This window comes from Thermobia domestica, chromosome 3 (genome assembly GCF_964235325.1).
Source record: "Thermobia domestica chromosome 3, izTheDome1.hap1.1, whole genome shotgun sequence".
NCBI lineage: Eukaryota > Metazoa > Arthropoda > Insecta > Zygentoma > Lepismatidae > Thermobia > Thermobia domestica.
The window spans coordinates 284,556,699-284,580,519 of record NC_137456.1 but is presented as its reverse complement, the minus strand read 5'-3'; the positions used below and the strand labels follow the sequence as shown (position 1 = coordinate 284,580,519).

The window sequence follows — 23,821 nt, the reverse complement described above, 5'->3', positions numbered from 1 at the left end:
ACTTTAAAGACACCCTGTATATCACTATACTATTTCTTCTTTTCGTATTCAAACAATAATGTGGAAAGGCTATATTATTATTATTATTATTATTATTATTATTATTATTATTATTATTATTATTATTATTATTATTATTATTATTATTATTATTATTATTATGTTTGAGAAACAATAAATCCGAGATCTGTCTTCATAATTTAGCTATACCGTGTATACATTGCATATTTTAAGATTTTCGCATTAGTGTATACATATAGTATGTTCGAAAAAACACCAGCAAACTTTGGGGAAACTATTTCTCACACAAACATATGAAAACAATTACATATCATCATGGACGCATATATGCATCATTTCGGTGGTATAGTTCACCGAAATTTTGTCGGATGTATATATAAAAGCCATAACTCAAGAGTAAAATATTGGATAAAGGTCAGGTAAGAAGACTTAAGAATTATCTTAAGTCGTAGATTTCATTAACGTCTCAGTGGATGTAGAGCGTGTACCAGATTACGTTTTTGATTTATTAACGTTATTTTGTAGAAGACCTGAGAGTTTTTCTCTTTCCTTGTGAGGTTAACCCTTGCGCCGCTGCTGCTCAACATATATTAATACTCAAAATACATATATTGAATTTAGAACTCAAAATACTGAGTCCTTTGACTCTTGATCTGACATTTCGTTCTCGAGTTATGGCCCATTTTGTATCGCTCTGACAAATTTTCGGAAGCTGTATAGATTGATGTTTTCATTTGCCAATGCTGACGTTGAAAACCACATATATTTTATGACTTTCTGCAAATAGTTGTAACTTAGTCTTTTGTAGAAAAATGACACAAAAATCTTCCAATATCACTTTATTGAATAATGTACTTTTCATTAGTTTTTCTATGAATTCTGTCATTACTTCTAACGATTATCATCGTCCTTACCTGTGGTGTAAAAGCAAATATCCGGTCATGTAGGGAATAAAGCTTACTGGTACTTAATATACCAACATCACGTGATTTTCGGCCAGACAGTCCCAATTTTTTATTACGTCCTGGAAATACATAAATACATTTCTTAAAAATATTATTTTCTGTACGATGGCTAGTCAATAATAAAAAAAGTATTCATTTGCTTCTAGCAAAGACACTAACACTTAGAGGACTGTCATTACTAATATCTATAGAAGTCTTGACCAGTGGTGCTTCTCATCCCTGTAATACTCATTCATTCTATCTTTATAATGATTTTCAACCATGGAATAAATTCAGTAGGTGCCGAAGGGGGCTAAGATTCCACAGCCAGTTTATAGGAGTTAGTGCCGTGACTCCAATTTGCTAAAATTACACGCCACATATTTGGAATATTTATATTTAAAAACACACTGAACCCAAGAGTTACGAACCCCTTGTTTTGCGAACAATTCGATTTATAAACAGGTTTTGTGAACATTTTTTTCCTCGGTTTATGAATGGTATTTCGGAATACGAACACACACACCTGTACCAAAAATTCCATGTGCCTTTTGCGCGTTTGCCATAGACATTATCTATAGGAATTTTGTGTTCAAAAACTACTTTTTGTTCTTTTTGTATGTTTTAGCTCTCATTCTGTTTTGTTTAATTTAGCGTTACTTATTTGTCTCTTAGAAAGAATAACGTTATTTTCATTCTATATTCTTCATCACAGAAAACCGTTTAGAAACGTTAAAAAACAATGTTTCTGTTGTTAGAACAGATTAACTATATTTACATTAATTTCAACGGGAAAAACAGGAACATTTCGGTTTACAAACATCATCATAGAACATATGTTGTTCCATGAAGTTCGTAACTCGTGAGTCCACTGTACATATTCTGCAGTAATATTTGTAACATCATATATATCTATGGAATATAGATGGCTTGTTGTAGATATGTCTGCTTCGTTTTTCATTTCACTGACGAATTTTTCCCCTGATTGTACTTTAGCTGCTGGAAAACACTTCCAATGACAGTATTCATTTAATATTAATAAAACTGGGAATAGGACTACCCTCTCTCATCAACACGACAATTGGTCAGTAGTCGAGCCTCCCTCCCCCTCTATCACCGAACATATTATATTTAATTTCTGATTTCGAAGTTACTATACACAAACTGACAGCTTATAAATGCCTTATGAGAATAACTTTCTTGCGATACACATGTTCACTCTAAATACAAACAGTACAAGAAAATGTCAAGAAAGCTCCTACAATACAAGGAAAAACATGATTAAAAAATAAATAAAATAAAATAAATAAATAAATAAACTAAAATTTAAAAAAGAACAGCGTTACACAAGCAGTACAAATGCAATGTTACAGAAATTCTTCCGAAGTTTGAGATGTGAAGCACTTAAATATACACTAGTCAAAACGAATGGCAGTGGTTGTTAAGATAAAAAAAAAAAAAAAAAAAAAAAATCATTTTTTTAAACTTTAATTGCTAAGATTCATTAGAAGTTATAACAAAAATTGGGTAAAAGTGAAACTGTTGTGATTTATATAACTTTCCAGAACCTACTGGTGAATGCTTAATAGCTTAACGCTGCTATCGCTGCCATTTTTATTATTATTGATTACAATATTTCCGTGAATTTTACTTCGGTCTGTCACGGTATACTTCATCGTGTCTACATTATTTCCAAAACATTAGAACAGAAAGTAAGTCGATAGCGAAACGCAGTTCTTTAGTTGACTTACACGTAGAAGTATCTTATCTTACCGAGGTATGTGTAGAGATGGCTGAGAACCCTTGCTGGTTGTACTTCAATAGGAGCAACTTCAGATACAGTTTGGACATGAATGTCATTTTGAACCAACTTTTCTCGTATGCTTTCATCTTCTGCTAGGATTACTACCTGGACTACAACGTCTGGCTTCTTCTCGGAGCAAAGTCGACGATTCAGAGGATCCAGTTCGCCCACAGCCAAAAATCCCTAATAGAAAAGAGAAGACCACAAAAGTGTGCATTTAGAAAGTGGTAAACACGCGTACATATACATACATATATTTTCTTTGCTTTGAGATGTATGAGTGCGTATGAATTGACTATTATTTTGTGCCTGCTTTAATCCTAGGAGTAATGAAGGTATTGCCACGTAGAATAAAAAGCCTCAAAGTAGTTTCAATACACTAAGTGATACGACTAACCTTACACTGTCAATACATTTAACACAGCGATCTTTTTTAAAAAAAATATTTTTCACTAGTAGGAATGTTTGTTGGTCAAAATATCATGATTTTATTTAATGGTAGTTAGGACAAAGAAATATGTTATAAAATAAAACCTTTTGTTGCGTTAACTTGCTAATTGGTTCAATATATTTCATTTATCAATCATTCTGAGGACACCATCGAGGCGTCAGTTTATTTCAAAGATAACAAAAGCTTTTATTTTATCACATTTTCGTACAATTTTCGTAAAAATGGAATCTGTAGCATTTCACTAAATTCATTGAGTTGAGTTGATTTGGAGTTTAACGTCCCTTTCAGCAGCGAGGCTACTGATTAACGTGGAATCCGAGCCACATGAGCTCCCGCCAGGTATCGAACCCGGGTCTCCCACGCCAAAGACGCGTAACTAAATTAATCAATTTTCGAACTTGAAGCAACTGACGAAGAGAGCAATAATAGCTCTCAAAATAATATTGTCGTAGTAGATGCAATGGGACTCCAAGGTTAATCATATCATTTAGTTAAGAAAAATGTGCCAGACGGTTTCTATATTTTATTTATATTTCATTTTAATTTCAACATAGTGTTTTTAATAATAATAATAATAATAATAATAATAATAATAATAATAATAATAATAATAATAATAATAATAATAATAATAATAATAATAATAATAATAAGTCTTCTCGGGCTATCAGCCAGGTGAAGGTATTGACACCCAACGTTTCGAATGCAGACATTGCATTCATCTTCAGGGATTGTAACAAAGAGATTGGAGATGTGACTATGTACACAGTGCTTGTCAAAAGTTTCGGAACGGCTAAATATCTTCGTTAGAATGCGTTTTTCTGAAAATTTGAAAGATATAAAAGTTGCAGGATATCAAGAGACCTATCAAAAACTCGTGCTCGTCAAAATGTGTGGGGCCCCGTGTGGGCCCCACAACGGGGCCCATCTGTAACTTTTCAAATTAGAGACCCCATTTTTTATTCCAAATTCGGTATCTTCGGAACAAACTAAATCAGAATATGTACTGCTCAAAGCTGTAGAATGTGAATATTAGGCCCTACAGGGCCGGAAAAGCTATTAGGATGAGTACTGTGAAAAAGTCCGAAACGGCTAAATATCTTGGTTAGAATGCGTTTTTCTGAAAATTTGAAAGATACAAAAGTTGCAGGATATCAATAGAATTATCGGAAGCCCGTGCCTTTCAAAACTTATGCGGCCCTGTCTGGTCCCCGCGGGGCCCATCTGTGATTTTTCAAATGAGAGCCCCCAGTTTTATTCCAAATTCGATATCTACGGAACAAATTAAATCAGAATATGTACTGCTCAAAGCTAGTCCCAGGCCCTACAGCCTACAGTTTTCACTGGAAAATGTTCTCCACGAAAATATGTAAACATACTGTCGTGCTCAGTTCTGTTTTGTTTTGGACGATGGGTTCCAAGGTGCTCAAAAGTGGGTTAATGATGAAATGTCCCAGGATTCTGAATTTGCTAAATGGAATCCTGCGAAACGTACTGACAAGTAAATTCGTAGGTCATGAAAGTAGATACTACGTGGTTGGTATAGGACACCACTCTTAAAAATCCTCTGAAACTTGCCTGTAAAATGCAAAGCAACTTCTAAACGCTTTCTGGGCATTTCCAGTAACTTTTTTTTTTTTTTTTTTGTTTGTTTGTTTGTTTGTTTTTTAAAGCCAGCATTTAATTTTCAGGAATACTGGGAGAAAGAGAAAAGAATACGGCAACTTTGAATAACGTTTGAACTTGAGTTGTTAAATTACAAGTCCAGGGTCCTATTGATTTCACTACATTTCCAAACAGATAATTTCAGATCCAAATAATATTGAAGCTTGGAAGTGCGTTATCTGAACTCCGAGAACATAAACTGCACTAAGCACACGACATAAGACATTTTAATCGTATTTGCAAATGTTATCTAGAGATCGAATTTGTCATTCACTGAAAACAAATTCCAAATTCTGTAAAAATAATGAGTAATCATGATGGCGGCAGCAAATACTAGATCAGAATTGCATTGACGGCTACGATAAGAAACAGTTTTCACACTCTACACACGTATAAAACTGACAACTAGATCTATACAACTCTCTGCGATGTTCCTTCATGTGAATGAAAACATGTAATACTAACACTTATGCGGAACTTTGACGTAAGAGTTCATAACACGTGTACACATTTTTAACAGTGTGTAGGGGCCCTACAAATCCCAAGTTTGCTTTATTAAATGTTAGTCTCTAGTAATCATAATAGATTTCGATGCTAGGAAAGTATTATAGCACAGTATGTACTTATATGTAGGGCTCCACAGTACAAGGTGATTATGGAACATTGGCTACTGGGTTGTCAGAAATGAATTCGACATCGCAAAATCATGTTATGTCTAACAACTGCAGAATGAGTTGCTATGAAAGCCTAAGTGGAAAGAAATTCTAAGGGGATCAACAATATTGTTCCTGTAAAATGCACCTCATATCCTGTTGGCTGTGTCTCCGTGCAGCCTGTTATGTACTGTACAAGATGTCACTACAGAGACAAGGACCCCAAGGTTCGTCACTCCCTTAGTATTTTTCGACTCCAAACCCTCTCTGTTGCAAATGTGTTTGCATTTGAGAAAACGTGTTTGCATTTAATTAAGTGTTCGAATTGATGTCCTTCTGTGACCTGACAATAACCCAGACGTAAATAAAACTCATCCATAACTGCAGCTAACATATCTGATGTAATTTAGCTTGAAATATTTACTATGCTTTCCTTCAGTTGTTCAATATTATAAGATTTCTGTTCATACACTTTGCTTTTCAGATATGAATGCAATTGAAGAAACTATTCAGAGGTGAAGATACCAATAATTACGTAAATACACACTTGAATTCTTCTAAACCTTTATTCTTAATCTGCGCCTGTCTGCACTCTATTCTCTTTACCAATCATACACCACAATTACACTAACTTTGTTTTAATACATCAATTTTGCAGAATATATTTATGACCTATAACACACTTCCACCTTGTTGGTACAGGGGTACCTACTTGCAAAATAACACTTCGGTTCCCTAGTGCCCATAGGGTCTAAACATTTTCATTTTTCTAACAGCCCAACAATCCTGTTGATTTTCATGCAACTTTTGTAACTTAGAAGTTTTCAGAAAAACGTATAGTAACAGAGATATTTAGCCCTTCCGAAACTTTTCACACTATTCACCTTAATAGTCTTTCCGGCAATGTAGGGCCTGGTACTCACATCCTACAGCTCTGAGCAGTACATATTCTGATTTAGTTTGTTCTGTAGATACCGAATTTGGAATAAAAAATGAGAGCTCTCATTAAAAAAAAATCATAGTTGAGTCCCGTGGAGCCCAAACAGGGACGCACATATTTTGACAGGTAGGGGCTTCCGATAGGCCTGTTGATGTCCTGCAACTTTTGTATGTTTCAAGTTTTTAGAAAAACAATCTAATCGGGGTATTTAGCTCTTCTGGAAATTTTTAAACTACTCACCCTAATAGTCTTTCCGGCCCTGTAGGGGCCGGTATTCACACCTTAAGCTTTGAGTACTACATATTCTGAATTAGTTTGTTCCATAGATCTCGAATTTGGAATAAAAAACGGGGGATCTCATTTAAAGAAATCACAGATGGGACCCGTTGGGCTTACACAGGGCCGCACACATTTTGAAAGGCAGGGGCTTCCGATAGTTCTATTGATATCATGCAACTTTTGTATCTTTCAAATTTTCAGAAAAACGCATTCTAACCAAGATATTTAGCCGTTCCGGAACTTTTAACAGTACTCACCCTAATAGTTTTTCCAGCCCTGTAGGGCCTAATATTCACATTCTACAGCTTTGAGCAGCACATATTCTGATTTAGTTTGTCCCGTAGATACTGAATTTGGAATAAAAAAATGGGAGCTCTAATTTGAAAAATCACAGATGGGCCCCGTGGGGCCCACACGGGGCCGCATACATTTGGCGGGCACGAGTTTTCGATAGGTCTGTTGATATCCTGCAAATTTTGTATCTTTCAAATTTTCAGAAAAACGCATTCTAACCAAGATATTTAGCGTTCCGGAACTTTTGACAAGCATTGTATATGGTGACTATTTAGGGGCAGAGCTATCAATGGGGACTTATGATTGGCTGAGGAAAATGCTGGCTTCTGATTGGCTGACGGATGCTGGCTCCTGATTTGCTGTTGTTGTGGCTACGACAAATAGGGCTGAGTTGAAACCCATGGTCTGTATTATGACTGTTCTTTTCCTGTGAGATGGCTATGGTTGCCTTTATTATTCTGTCCCAAATATTGCTGCACTTCGCTACTATGATGGTATTTGTAAAATCAATTCTTTGTCCAAGCTCTAGGCTATGCTCTGCTATTCTTGACTTTTCGGGTTGCTGAAGTCTTATGTAACTCTTGTTTTCCTTGCATCGTTGTTCTATGTATTGGCTGGAAGCTTATAAATAACTCTTATACCATGTCTGGCAAGTATTCTGCTGCGTTTACCAGAGGTGCAGCCAAGAAAGACAATACAGTAGTAGAGAGATTATTCTTACTCTTAACTTTTTAAATCACTTTGTGTTGGGAAGTAACAGCCCTTTTTATGCCCATGTTATCAGTAAGACTGTAGCCATTCTCTTGTAGCGTCCAACGAAGATGATTGAATACCTTCACCTGGCTGATAGCCCGAGTAGACTTACTAAAATTACGTTGCCAGGAAAAATTCAATTCTTTCTTCATAATCTCTTTCTTTGTTTGCTAAGCATGTGATTAATTTCAAAGTAATTCTATATGTTTTATAGACAATTTTTCAGTAAATTTTGAGTAAATTTAATCTCTAAACTACATAAATTATTAATTGACATCAGTATTGAGAAAAATACGAACGAGAGTATTACATAATGTAAATTATACACAGAAAACAGATCAGTACATAAGTTTGCATATCTGTGCATATTTAAATTTTTCGAATGCAAGAAGTATTGGAAGGTAATATAACTAAGAGATCAATTACCCTTAAGCTGAAGCAATCACCTTGTTCTTTGTGCATCCTATTATGAAAATTTTTGAGGATACATGCAATGTTTTGTACATGGAACTGTCTGTAAAAGCCTGTCAGATTTTGACAGGCATTATACAGGCGCCTGTTTCGGCGAAAACAAATGTATAGAAAATATTACAGGCACATTGTCTTCAGGTGATATGCATGTCAAAAAGTATTAAATTTCCGTTGGAAATCTTGCAGGGAAACACGCGTTGTATAGAGCCTGTACATTAAAATGAGAACATGCAATGTACACGTAGTCACTCACATGCAAGTAAATGGAGGGAATATGTGCATATAAAGTACCATGAATGGATTGTTGATAACCTTTGCAATACAGTAAGAATGAAAAGTACAAGCAAGGTACCTGTTATAACATGTAATATACATGTGTAGCATTCGCATTACATGTAAATACCATGTATTAGCGTATAGCATGGAAAACGCATGATGTAGAATATGTTATTTTACATTTATCATTTTCGTGTACATGCGAAGTGAGTAACTCCCCTACGTGCAGTGTACAGGTGAACGGAAACATTCAATGATCATGACTGACAATAAATAGATTAAACTGATACGTGTGGTGAACAAGGTGGATTGGAGCTAAACATTCACGTTATAGGCATAGAAAACATGCAATATTCAGGCACAAGTCTCCAATTCGATATTCGCTATGCAAGGTCCTGACACATGTATAATACATGGGATTACAACTGAATACATTGCCAATACATACCCAATTCATGAACAGGCAAACTGCATGTTACATGTGGCTCCCATGTACATGTTACCTACATGTCTCTTCTGCCGTATATATACATGGAACGTACATGTTTTGTGTGTGTCCAACACCCGTGACACGCAAATTTTATGTACACTTAATGCGATGTACTTTACATGTATATTCCGCTAACACGCCCACTAATTCGCTAACACCTGTATTTCGCATGTATTTACCATGAAAATTACATTTTTATCAAATGAAAAGCAGCTGTCATCAGATCCTCCCTCGTCAGATCCCATCTGCATTTTCTGTCTGGGTGTTGGATGTTGCCACATTCTGATTGTATTGCGTGGAGATTAAGAAATAAAAACAAAGAAATTGAAAATAAAACTAAATAAAAGCATCAGTGACACCTGCAGAAAAGAGGACACTTAGATATTTTCGGATTTTATCAATTGAAGGCCACTTCTGATATTTGGGTGGTATTGAAGGAGACAAAGCAGTGTAAGGGTTCTGAGTGTTCCCTACACTTAAAAGTTCTTGAAGAAAGCAAGCAGTGAGACAATTAAATATTTAATTTTGGAATAAATTACAATGTTCAAAAATCAGGGTTACATTGATTTGTGAATTTTCCCTGTATATCATAAAATCTAAGAGCTTACTTCACACAAGCTGAATTACATGCTTGCTTACCTCTTGCAACAATTTTCCGACAATGTAAAGCGACTGTGCCCACATAAACGGACATCGTCCTAGTGCTATTCTTTCTTGGCTTCCTGGTTCTTTGTATTCATCGGCTACGCTCTCTGCAGGGACTGCATATAGTTCAGGTACCAGCCATGTGCCATCTTCTGTATGAATCATAACCTAAGTAATAAGACGTGAAAATACTAATATTTGCTAATAGATGTAAATCAAATTTGTAAAATCATTTTTATACTAATAGTTGCTAATGGATGATATAGGATACATACTGAACAAATGAATTAAAGTTCTTACTTTATTATCCGGTTCAAAATTACCTCTAATTACAAAAAGGAAGCATGTCAGTATGTGTGTTACACTATCCTGGAACGTTATATAACCTTCTTAAGACCTGTAATATTGGTCGTAGAAAGATAAAGGGAGCAATGGCAATTTCCTATAATATACGGCAAACATATCAGTCTTTGTGTCATGCTATCCTAGAACGTTATGCAACCCTATTAAGATTTGTAATGTTGGTTGTAGAAAGACAAGGGGAACAATGACGATTCCCTGTAATATACAGAAAATGTATCAGTCTTTGTGTCACGCTATCCTGAAACCTTCTTAAGAATTGTAATGTTCGTTGTAGAAAGACAAGGGAGAACAATTACTATTCCCCACAAGATACGGCAAAAATATGTCTTTGTGTCACGCTATCCTGGAACGTTATAGAACGTTTTCACTATTTGTAATGTTGATTGTAGAAAAACAAAAGAAACACTGACAATTTCCTATAATATACGGCAAACATATCAATCTTTATGTCATGCTATCCTGGATCGCTATACTGTGAAGATATATGTATTTGGACACATTATGGGTTATTTTATTTTGAACCTTGGGACATTTCATTTTAAATCCAACTTAGTGAAAAACATCATCATCTGTTTAATGTTGAGTCACATTTCGATTTTTTTCTAAGTTTATTTACTTTTCCTACAAGGAAGTTTTCTTGCTGTCTGTTCTTTCTTTCTTACACATGCACAATTTCTTAATTAATAAAACAGCAGATTGTTTCCCTGTCCGCATTCCTATCATCACCTCACCTTTGGTTAATCTACGTAGTATGCACTTTACGAAACGAAACAGAAGAAACACTCAATTATCTAGGATTTTTACCCAGAAGGAAAGTGGAACAAAACGGTTGCGAGAGTTTTGGAAGAGGTGGTTGGTATTGGATTTCAGACGAATCAAGATGTAACAGCGCGAGCAACGATTTCGAATTTTATCAAAAGTCATGCCTTGCTCTAGTTTAGGGGGCATTGTCTTAGCCAACGTTGCATAGCTGTTGACAACAATGAGTAGTTCACTACAAAGCAATTTCGATTTTAATTAGATTAATCGTCGTTAATATATTGGTTTTCCTGTTTGGACATAGCTGCCTCTTAATTCCCGACTACTTTGACGCTCAGTAGATCAAGGAGATAAATGGACGAACGTCGACCCATCGAAAGGATTCATCGAGGAAGGAACGCCGAGATACACAAGTGAGTACTAGTAGATTAACCGATCCTAATCGTTATTCCCTTCTCACCTATTTCAACCCCTTTCAACATCATAATCTGTCTCTTTTGTATGTGTTCGATTTTATTTACGAGTAAACGCAACCCAAGTCAGATCCCGTACTTTGTGTTCTACCAAATTCAGTATTTACAAAATCCTGGGCGCAACTTGTGTTCTGACATCCCCAAATGTACGATTAATTATGCGTCATCTGAGCTATTGAACTGACAAGGGGTTGCTGCACAATAGTCTTCTTAACAATTGTAATGTTGGTTGTAGAAAGACAAGGGGAACAATTACAATTGCTTATAGTATACGGCAAACGTATCAATCTTTGTGTCACGCAATCCTGGAATGTTATACAACCTTCTTACGATTTGTAATGTTGGTTGTAGAAAGACAAGGGCAACTATCACTATTCCCTATAATATACGGCAAACGTATCAGTATTTACGTCACGCTAATCCTAATAATAACATCACGTTAACAGATTTCGCTACCTGTTGACACTTTTAGAATGTCACTACCTACACTACTAGGTGTTAAACTGTACAGGCAATTTACCAATTTAAAATTATTATTTAATTGCAACTTAAAAACTGTATTGTTTCAATTTAATCATTTCAAAATAGGGCACAGGTCACACCCATATTTGAATCAATACTTGCGTAAAGGATCCGAGACACTGAAATTTAAACTTTTCCGATTTGTTTCTAAACTTTTTAAATTCTCTACGTACATGCAGCTTGGTTTATAGAAAGAGCAGGTGTCGAAGGTGTTGGGACGATGTAAACGTAACATTGAACTATAACTTAAGCGCAAGAAAGTTCTACAGTCCTGAATTTAGAGTTCTTTAATATCTCAAAGCTGCACAAAACAGCCTCAGATGCTTCCTACAATCATGGATTCATTTAGATTTGAGCATTAATATGTTTAGCCACCTGAAAACCTAACTGCATGTGTTTGGTACAGATATTATTTTGTTACTACAACCACTCTCATTTTATTCATAGATGCAGGACAAAAATAATATTTAATAATTTTTTTTTGGGTTTGTACCTATTTTGATGTATCGCTTTTTGATGATGCAACAGGTTGAAGACTCAGACGGAAAAACTTAAAATATATCGACCTCTTTATCAGTATTCATAACCTGCGATAATTACACACCAATATAATTAACGGATCTTCCTTCTTAGACTATCGTGGAGGAGTTGTTGAGATCTGAATCATAGGAACAAACCGATCAAAAAATTCAGAACTAGTGATGGCTTGCTGTACTTGAGCTTTCTTACTAAGCTGTCTGCACTGAGTCTCATTAACTTTAATATACCATAGAAAATAAGTGCCGCTTTAATATAACATAAATTTCTAGGAACAGTAATGCTTCCTTTCTGTATTTGAATCACTTTCCTTTTTTAAAAAGTCTCACTAGTCCACTTGAGCCTCACTACTCCAGATAAGTTGTAAAGTGTTTCTTTAATACTGATCTGTAGTTTTTAGAAAATTATGTGAAAGCTGGAAGTTGATTTACACATACACATAAAAAATTACCTATATACACACACACTAATAGACAATAAGTAATAATTTGTTACTGATTTTTTGTATCAATTTGTTTTGATGATTTTTTTAATGAGTCTGGTATGCAACTATCTTAGGTTTTAAGTACTTTTGATTTTACAGGCTACGGAAATTAGAAAATTTTGTACTTTTGACGGCTGCATTCGAGGGCTTGAAAATCCCTTTTACCAAAACATTATTCTACTTTTATATATATTTTACGGAAGACTAATACCTCCGCTCTAAGTCAGTACAAACAGTAACTCCCAATTTTTTGTAGTAACCGTGCAGAGGTTTGTTTTCTACACCAATGTACACCCTTCTTTCCACGATGTTATTAGTAAGGTAATCTTTTGTGAGTATATTTATATATAAAATATATCTGATGGTTGAGCAACCCTCTTAATGATTTCACATGAATGATCCTCAGGCATGTCGATTATTCTACATATAATTATCGTTTTTGAATATTACTAGTAATGTCATTTTTAAGCTACTCTTAAGGGCAAAGTAATCAAAAGTAGTCGAAACTACGATCCAAATCACTACAATTCAAAGCAAACTACGTTAACAGTAACAAAAGTTACCTCTTCAAGAGACTCTGTATATTCGGTGACAGCTTCTTTGTCTCCCTGGAAGCAGTAATCTATGATTAGGTAGCAAAAGAATAACGGCCATTCGCACTCAATATGCTCAAACATTCGTAACTCCCAGGGTTCGTAGTACAAACGATTGGGGTCCTAGAAAATAAATTGTAACAAAGATTTAGATTTGCAGGAATAATTCTCTTATCCTAACGAAAATTTTACTAAGTGCCAGATAAAATTTTTATCTAGCAAGACAGACTAACTTGTAATCAAGCGCACGGAATTACACATTGTAGGATACATTTTCTCGTATTTTCTATAAGTACTAAATTTAATAAATAACCTATTAATTACACACTTCAACAATTATTTTCCTTAATTTCCTTTTATTCTTTCAACTCGGTAATTTCAACTCGGTAATATCCTACGGACTCAAAACCTTTAAATATATTTGCTTTGAGGTTCTTACTTAAAGAAATAAGTAAGAACTGATTAGATTTCTTTTCTATATGAATATTAATGTTCTGGTACTCTTTCGTGGCGTACTTTCTGTGCGTGTGGACTTGAATTTGATTCTCGGTGAGTGTACTTGCCTTGTAGAAAAGAAATGATAACTCCGTTCCACCAATTTATCAACTATCTACTTATAATAGGTATTAAATATTTTAACTCTCAATCTTCTCACAAAAATTTGATAGAGGCACATATATTCATTCAAATTTCTTAATTTTGTTTCCAAAATATACACATATACGAGGGTGTTTCGCATGCTCTGCCCCTGACCCATTTCTAGTGACACTGGTAACTTGTAGTTTTATACATAATATTGGGCATACTTTAGACTAATATCAACAAAGTTTCAAGAATTTACAACAAGTTCTCTTTTTGTTGCAGTCTGATGACCAGTAAGAGGAGTGGCCACATTTGAAGAAATCGAAAAATCAGAGGTTCAAGCAGTGATACAATATTTACTCAAGAAAAATCTAACATCGAAGGACATCCATGCAAATATGGTGAAAACTCTTGAAGACTCTACTCCTACATATAATCCAGTGAAGAGATGGTGCCGTGAATTTAAATGTGGTCGGTAGACCTGTCAAGATGAGCATGTTGTTGATCCATCTGCAACAATGACCACACCAGAAATGGTTACAAAAATGCATGACGTGATTTTAGCAGACCAGTGAGTGACTATACGCCATATAGCTAAGACATGTGACATTTCAACTGGCAGTGTGCACTCCACTCTACATAAACATTTATTAATGCAAAAGATCTCTCCATGTTGGGTTCCACGAATGCTGACGGCCGACCAAAGAGGATACGTTGTGTGACATGTCAGAACCTGTTACGCACAATAAAGGCTCACAAGCAATAGTTTCTAAAGAGATTTGTTATGATGGACGAAACATAGGTTCACCACTTCGATCCGGAACATAAACGCCAAAGTATGCAATAAAAACACCACAACTCTCCACCACCAAAGAAATTCAAGGCTCAACCATCAAAGAGAAAGGTCATAGCATCTTTTAATTGACTATTTTCAACAGGAAAATATAATCACAGGTGTTTATTTTACAAACCTAATTGCACAATTACGTACTGCCATCAAGGAAAAACGCCGCGGAATATTGGCTCGTGGAGTGTTGTTCCATTGCGACAATGCTCTCGCTCACACCTCTTAAGTTGCGGTGGCTGCAGTTCATGTACCAGGGTTCAAAATTGTACCTCATGTCCCTTATTCTCCAGACCTGGCCCCTAGTGACTTCCACCTGTTCCCCAACATGAAGAAACACCTTCGTAGAAAACATTTTGCCAGTGATTCAGAGGTTACAGATGTTGTGAATGAATGGTTGCAGGACCAATCAAACGATTTTTTTTTCCCCGCTGGTATTGAAGCACTGGAGAGTCGATTGGAAAAGTGTGTTCACGTTGCAGGGGACTATGTTGAAAAATAACTGTGGTTTGGTTTTCCTACGGGGGTTCCTTCTATGTCAGGGGCGAAAAATGCTGAACAGTCGTTCTTTCAGAAAAAAATGTTACGGGAGGACACGGGGGGCACTACTGGTACTATTCTATTTATATTATATAGTATTATTTTGGTGTCCTCCGGGGGGCACTCTAAAAAAGAACTCCGGGGGGGGGGGGTGCCCGACCCCAAAAACATGTCTGGAAGAAACACTGATGCTGAACCACCCTCGTATTACCTAGCGCAATTTTCAAGTTATCAAAGCTTGAAACATGAAATTACATTTACTCATTAGGAACTGAAAATGAACGAAAATTTCTCCGTTTAGATTTTATTAAAACTGTGCCAAATTCATACCTCGTTCTGCTAGAAAGGAAGAAACGTGTTTTTTCTGAACACTTTGTATGTATGTTTATATAAGTAGATGTGTAAAATAAGTAAGTTTCTACAAGGAATTGAAATAAAGATATAGACTCTTTTTACTTTATTTTCGTCAGTTTCAATTATAAATTACTATCGATGAGTGCAAAAATCATGCCAAATAAACCCATCCACACTACCTAAAAGTGAGGAGTCAAAACGTGCCAGAAGCTATCATTATTGCAAATCTAGCTTAAGCTTTGAAATCTTTAGCACTTTTGAAAGTTCATTTTCAATACATCCTTAGCGACTTTAATTTGATATTACTGACAGGATTATTTTGGATCTCCTTCGTGGTTAAGTGGTTAGCGTACGCGCCTTTGATGTGAGAGATCCGGGTTCGACTCCCAGCGGGAGCTCATGTAGTTCGGATTTCACATTAATCAGTAGGTCCTGTCTCATATAGCCTCACTAGTGAAAAGTACGTTAAACTAAAAACCAACTTATTTATTTATTTATTTATACCTCTTTCGGTGTTTTATAACCATCACGCAAAAATCTCTTGCACCCGTATCTTCCTTGCAGCTTGGAAACAATCGCTGATCTTGTCAACTTGATCAACTCAGGATCGTCCACAGCAAAAGCAGGAAAGCTTATTACTGGCAACAAACCGCTATCAAGTTCTTTGGAGCTAGATTCCCGAGGTAACATTGACTGAAAAAGAAGAAAAATAATTTAATTTACTCAAACGGGTAGGAATTTCAGAAAAAGATATCACAAAGGGCTGACTCGACATGGGAAGAGAAACGAATATTACAATTAACAATACTATTAACGATTCACACTGATGGGCATGCAATTAAGAACACTGGTCCAAAGTAAATACACAAGACGACGTACGTAAATAGTAGTGAACCCAATATAACGAACTGACACTTCTCAAACTCGTATACAAGGTATTCAAAAACTACAGCACGTATAACCACCCTGAATAGTTAGCTGTATAGATGCCGTACGTTTGTCTGGGGTACGATATCGCACACTCGCTGTAGATGTTTGGCGTATCTGGATGATTATTGCCAGAGCCCGGCTGGCAGTCTGGCGTTGTTCTATCATATCCTTCACGTACTCACCAGGACTTAGTTCCGGGGCCCTAGCAGGCCAAGAAGGAAAGCGTATACCGAGTGTGCTGGGTTACCCAAGAGATGAAGCCGCGCATTATTCTGCTGGAAAATAAGGTCCCACAAACTGTCCATATAACTTCGAAGACAGTTTGACGACGTTACAAATACACGACGCACTAATCCTACCCCCTTGAAAGGAGACGAGAGGTAAACATCATGTGTAACTTATTGCCTACTCACACATACTAGAATCCCAGGTGAGCCAGTACGGCGGGTAGAACATGCACTTAATTTTCCTGCTCACCTGGGCGTCTAAGAACATGCACACGCCCGTTATGTATCCGAGACAGAAATGAATCTCATCGCTGAATATCACCGTCCTCCATTTTCTTTAATAGTGCACTATCTTCCATCAGCACCAAAGACTTTCTCGGCGATGAGCAGGTCACGTGTAACCATGCATCAGGAATGCGGGTCTGTCTCTATATCAGTTGTTTAGTGTTAGTTCACACACTTGGAGAACCACAGTGGCTCTGAATAAATTGCCAATCGCCGTCCTATCAGCTCGAACGATCCTTCCGTCCAGGCGCTCCCCAATGAGTATCATGGGCAAAGTGGAGGACTCATTTGCTTTGAGAACCCTGTGCCTCTCATCGTGTACACCAATGATGGAACAAAGCTAGATGCGACCCCCTAAAGATTCTGTCTGGGCCGCGACATGATTCCTAATTTGATGAATGAAAAGAATACAGTTAACAGACGTCTTTTTTTTTTTCATCCACGCATATATTCTTTTTGGAACCCTAAAAAATTGTTCAGGTGAGTTTCTAGGAAAATATGGAAATATCCTCGTTTTAGGGTGGTACAGATAACTGCTTCAACCTGTACTCTTGTTTTCAATAAATTTCATAGGCCACCTATTTTTTTTAAGTAACTCCTAAAGAAAGTTTGTCCACCACTGGGTATAGTACCGATGAACCACTGATACGCCACGACCTCATGCGAGCGACAATTCAGCGGAACAATTTGGCCTCTTGTTGCTATACAGTGAACTCTCGAAGTCACTTTATCTCGCAATAGAAATTCGCTGGTGTTGTTGTCCAAGCATTGCAGACACAGACTATGATCAACACAGAACGACACTAGCCGCTTTGTTCGATAACCCGTTACAGAAAATGTTATCAGTCTAATCAATGTGCTCGAGTCGTCAAACTAAGATCAGCATACCCTCTATAGATATACACATTCCGAGGTGCGGATTTTGTTCGCATCGGACAATGTATATGAGGTGTTCTTCAATGCGTTTCCAGCAATGTAACTGCTTTAAGTATGAATACCTGTATTGATATATTTAAATAATATTTTGTAACTCAAGAATATATTTAAAAAAAATGCAATTCCTACTTAATTCTGAAAAAATGAATCATTTATTCTCTTACATCATGAAAATAAATAAATAGTTGTTCTTTGTCCTAAAGTCTCTTCCACGCATATATGTATAATTGTCTCATGTTTATAGAACTCTCTTGTAATTAAATCAACAGCGCTTGTGCCTTTTACGTGGGAGTCCTGTATTCTATAATTCTGACACTATGTTGAACTCTAAGCCCTTATCTAATGTAACTTTGGTGCTAAGAAGAGGTATAAAGTTCTAATCGACTTTCTTATCTATTAATGTGGATATAAGGCTTTTAAATATGTGTACAGGCTATGTTGAATAATACTTTATAAACCGATCCTCTTCTTCCGAAGTTACTGACGTCTTATGTTGTCAGCTATATATTAAGGTGAAAGATAGTTAAACAAGATATTAGACTTAATATATTATATTAAACATAATAGATATTAGATAATTAATTAATGAAATCAAAACTCCTCAAAAATCAATCACTGATGTTTTTGCAAAGTCCGAATTTGCTATCTACCCTTAGCGGAGCACACTGTAATAGGACATCTGTGTTTGCCAGTTAAACTAAAAGTTCAATAATATTTTCGCATTTTCTTCATCTTAATGTCTTAAGTTCATATAGAACGACAATGTCCAAAAAAACATGCTTCATCTCCGTATTCCAGAAGTGATGCAGAGTCTATCTCCGCCCAGGGCAGTTTTTAACCTCCTGGTGACCTACGTACTTCAAATTGTTACGCTTCCCCACTATTTCCAGAGCACCCCCTACCAGATTAGATTCCTTTTCTTGTATGAACAACGGAACTCCTATAATTAGCATTAATTAAAGGTAGAGAGTGTAAAGAATATGTACTTATTTGCAAAACTACAATTATATTTTAGGCTTTCCAACGCTAATGGAAAAAATATAGGAAATCACGACGAAAAAATATAGGTTTCATGAAGCTGTGAAAATGGAACATTCCAATTATTCAATAGGTAGAAATAAAAATCACGTGGAAATTACACCAATTGTTATATGAACATACATTCTACTATAAATATACCTAAATGGGTAGTTATCTCGTTGCAAAATTTTATACGAGTTTCTTAGCGTTTTCGTACGTAGCTCACAAGTACTAAGCACCGACCATAAGGAAAGTGTAAAAACGATCTGCATCACAAAATCAGTGTTTGTAAGTATACGTCTCTCAGAAATGGTCTTTCAGAAATTGTTCAATCCTTCTGTAAGGATTATTTCCATGACATGCTTTATCTTGTGCTGACAGATTCGCGATGCGTTGGCACACAGGAGACAAAGTTAACCATTGGCTCGGAACATGACGCAGATAGAAATGATTTTCTAAATCCAATACTGACTGGACAAGAGCATAGTCCTCTCGTCGAGCAGCAGACATTCTGAACCACTGAAAAATTTTCAATATCCCACGACAATGATTTTACTCTATCATGAAACACATTAGAAACTGTGCAAAGTACAAGAACCAAAATCCAGAAGCTTTGGTAACCCTTGATCTTGGCATCAATCATTTCACATTCGTCGAAGAAAGACATTCACATTAGGTCCATCACTTTCCAGCATGAGGAACTTGTCATGAGGCAGTTTAGATGTGTTAATAGTTTTCGCAATAGTTTGAAAAAGATCTCAGGATGTACCGTGCCTCAAAAATGCACTGTCCAGGTAATGAGTGACAACACAATTGGTTGAAACAGAAAAATATCGAATATGAATATCAAACTGTTTATCAGTTGCTGCGTTTGTTATTTCATCTACAAGACTGAAGAAGTTACCAGAAGTTTTAACATCCTACAACAATTTTTCATGTAAATAGGGACCAAGTCCATGCGATATTGAGTATGACAACTTAGTGTTTGAAACTGAAAATCCTTATTTTCACAAGTGGAAGGAGCAATGCCACAAAAATATAGGTGGTGTCGTTAAAATGTATGAAATATAGGAGTTAATATATAGGAAAAATAGGAAATATAGGAGCATTGGAAAGTCTGATATTTGCATTGACTAATGTTGGAAAACAATGGAAATGAATTCCGTACAGCAAAAGACAATGTCCCGTCTAAGAGCAAAACAGAGTTGTTACGCAATTTGCAAAACGTAATGATACCTTTGTAAAAATAATTCTTATTCTTTTTTCCAAATAACTTCCTTTCCCTTTTGTATATCAATTTGGTCTAAATGATTAATTTCTCAAAACTACAAAGGAAAACAGCAGGAGTAATATCAAAGTATTTAATTCTGCAAATAAGTGAGAGTTATTATAAGAAATGTGTATCTTCTCAACTGGCAACTAAAGGGGCCGCGATGACTCAGTGGTAGAGCGTTCACCTCTGGTGCCTGGGATCCTTGGTTTGATCCCAGTTCGCGCCAAGTGAGCTTTGTGGTGAACGAACACCGTGTGCATGAGTTTTCTCGGGGTTCTCCCTTTCCTCCCACTTTCCACATTCCACCATTTCAATCATTTATCACCATCTCCTTTAGCCTAGCCGATATAATCGTGGGACGTAAAGCTGAAAGATTTCATTTCATTTCATTTTCAACTGGCAACTGCTGTTTAGTATCATGTTAACTATCAGTAAATCAAAATCAGCTTGTTATTAATAATAACAATGATAATGTCATTATTATTTTTATTTGATTGTGTGTTTAATATCACGTACATAATCGTCTGCAAGTGTAATGTTGATAGTTTTGAATTTTGTTTGCGTTATGTATCCAAGACTTGCGCAGCTAAATCACTATATGAAGCTATTTCATTTAATACGATACATATTCAATATTCATTAAATAAAACACTTACTTCAAAAGTGTCCGAAATTATTTATTGTTAACGTTTTGGTCAAATGTTATAACCTTTCTGAGCACATATCTTTTACTTCTGAATAATATTACTCTTCTCACTTCAAATAGTCCTCAATAAAATTGCCATTGTACCAAAATACTCCTCTTCATTAGCACTAACCGATATCTTACGTAACTGATTAATAATAATTAAAGAACCATTGGTTCGCAGCCTCACTTGTTTCACCTATATTTTACTTCACTTTATTATTAACGTAATTGGTCGAAGAATAGTAACAAATTGGAACTATAAGTAGAGAACTTTATTATTTCCTGACTTTTACATTCGAAATCTGTACCCTTACTAGGTTGAGAAAAAATTAAACGTGTACCTTGATGAAATATGTTACGTAATCTGTGACTCCCATAGTAGAACATGCCGCGATCTGCGGTGTGATCGCAGAAAATGTGCCGCGCCTGTGCAGAAAAATTGTCAGAGAGAAAAAAAAATAGCCAGCAGAAAAGTATAAAAACATGCCTACTATGTGTAGATATCTTAAATGCACTGACGACTCACATAAATATAGTTTAAACTGATTTTTACGTCACGTAAAGCGTATTCTTAACAATTACAGCTATTTATTCTGCAGAATTCCTGCAGAAAATTTTTGACTTACAAAAGCGCATCGCAGAAAGACGAAGAAAGTTCTGCCATCCGGTTTGTGACTAAGCTTTTAACTACACCTTTAATTTATCACTTTTCACCCGAAACTTTTAGTTCATGGGAAAAGATTCCTTGAATACTATTTCTTAAATTAGATGTTATGAATACTTGCTGTAGCAATTAACTCTTTTCGTTTGTTTGCTCCTTCAAATTGATTTCCGTCGCTGTAGAAACATGAGTACTCCCTAACACTACAAGTAAAATCTATATAATGTTATAGTACCTTAACTCCATGAGAAAATTTTTGCTGTTGATAGAGATTATATCAAGACAACACAATATATGTTAAATCTAATGGAAAAATTGAATGTTTTGCCCTATGTTTAGATAAACAATGTCCTGATTGATTACTAAACTGAAACGCACAAGGAATAGCATTCATTACTTCTTCCCATAACATTATTTTGACATTAACTCTACATTTAATTTGAATCTCAGCAACATTTGTCAAAAATCAACATTTGACATACGTTCATTTTAATCACTGAGTTCCTTTATACTATGTAGCAGTGAAACTTGCGGGGAAAAATACTTCGTAACAAAACGTTGACAGTGATAATTTTGGGTGCTTTTCTGGTAAATAATTTTTTAATGAATATGCCTAGATGATACTTTAAATATAGACTTATCATTTTTTGGCGTCTTTCCTTTTCTCCAACCGAATACTTAACAAGAAGATATTCCACAAATGGAGATATGTTTAGCCTTCAAATCTATTTAAATTCTTCAAGCGCAATGCAAAATCAACATAATGAAATGAAATCTTTCATTTTAACATTCCACAGTTATGCCTTTTAGGTTGAGAGAGACGATGATTAAGGCAAGTGAATGATAATGGAAGAATTGGTGGAATGACAAAGCGGAAGGAAATGGGGGTACCCCGAGAAAACCTATGAACACAATGTTGTTCACCACAAACGTACTTGGCCGGGGATCGAACCAGAGATAAGTGTTCTACCACTGACCCACAGTGCCCCCACAATGCAAAATCAAGGTAATAATCAGATGTTTATTCCTACTACCGTGAAGTGGCAATGTCATATAACTGTAAGAAGTAACACTGTAACTAGAAGAGGTTTATTTCGAGTTAAAAAGTCTGCCTATAGAGTTTACCTGCAATACTGCCTGGCACTTCTGAGCTTCATCAGCTAAAACATGAATAACTGAAGATGGGCCTCCTCGAGCTCCAAATAAATCCAATTCGTTCATAGCTTCTAAAGCGGCTTTTGCCATGCCTATAGAACTAGCATTTAGTTCAGGTAGGCCGTGATTGGTTTTATCACCTCGTTCCCACACTCCATAATCCTGAAGAAAGAAAGAAAAAAAGCATTACATTAGAGTAATAATATTTTTTTGCATTTTTCCTATTGGTATCAGGAAATTACAGACACAAAGTCCAATTACAATTTCCAAACAGTAATAATATATGATTTAAACAATACAAACAAAAGAGCATGCATAAAAAATTGTAATGCATAAAAATTAAAGGTATAAAATACATTAAGTAAAACATACAGAATAAAGATAATTGAAGTTTTAAAAAAGTACAGCCATAATAATACGAATTATGCACGAAAAACAATAAAATCGAACCAAAACAAATCAAAAGAGAATAAAATTTATAACAAATGGTATGTTATGAACTGCCTCTGAATAGAAAGAAAATCAGCAATAAAAATAGCAATAATTCGTGAATAGTTGTCAGCACTTGTCAAGTATTTATATACTAGGACGTCTCTGAGAATAGAATTACATATAAAAATTTGAAATTTCTTATTGACATCTTAGAGACAAAGATATAGAGCCTCTATTAACGGTAATTTGCCCATCAAAACATTACGCAAAAGTTTCATATCAAATAAAGTTCTTCGTTCAGATAATTTAAGTAAACCAAGTAGTTGCCTAATTTCGTTATGGGTTTTCTCTGATAATAATAATAATAATAATAATAATAATAATAATAATAATAATAATAATAATAATAATAATAATAACCTGCCGCCTGTAAGTATGACAAGTATGACAATAACAAGGTAATAGAATAGTTTTCCA

At 35.5% G+C, this 23,821-nt stretch overlaps 1 protein-coding gene across 2 annotated transcripts in view; it reads right to left on the bottom strand.

Moving 5' to 3' along the window:
• The window catches only part of LOC145681103 (putative phosphorylase b kinase regulatory subunit alpha), a 147,011-nt gene that overhangs the window by 96,612 nt on the left and 26,578 nt on the right, over nucleotides 1–23,821 (bottom strand). For both annotated transcript variants that reach the window (XM_081752511.1, XM_081752510.1), the window contains exons 5-10: nucleotides 22,883–23,074; nucleotides 16,242–16,430; nucleotides 13,388–13,540; nucleotides 9,681–9,854; nucleotides 2,739–2,952; nucleotides 936–1,045 (exon numbers count right to left, since the gene is read on the bottom strand). In XM_081752511.1, the coding sequence (XP_081608637.1) occupies nucleotides 936–1,045; nucleotides 2,739–2,952; nucleotides 9,681–9,854; nucleotides 13,388–13,540; nucleotides 16,242–16,430; nucleotides 22,883–23,074 (1,032 nt within the window). The remainder of the gene's footprint in view (nucleotides 1–935; nucleotides 1,046–2,738; nucleotides 2,953–9,680; nucleotides 9,855–13,387; nucleotides 13,541–16,241; nucleotides 16,431–22,882; nucleotides 23,075–23,821) is intronic.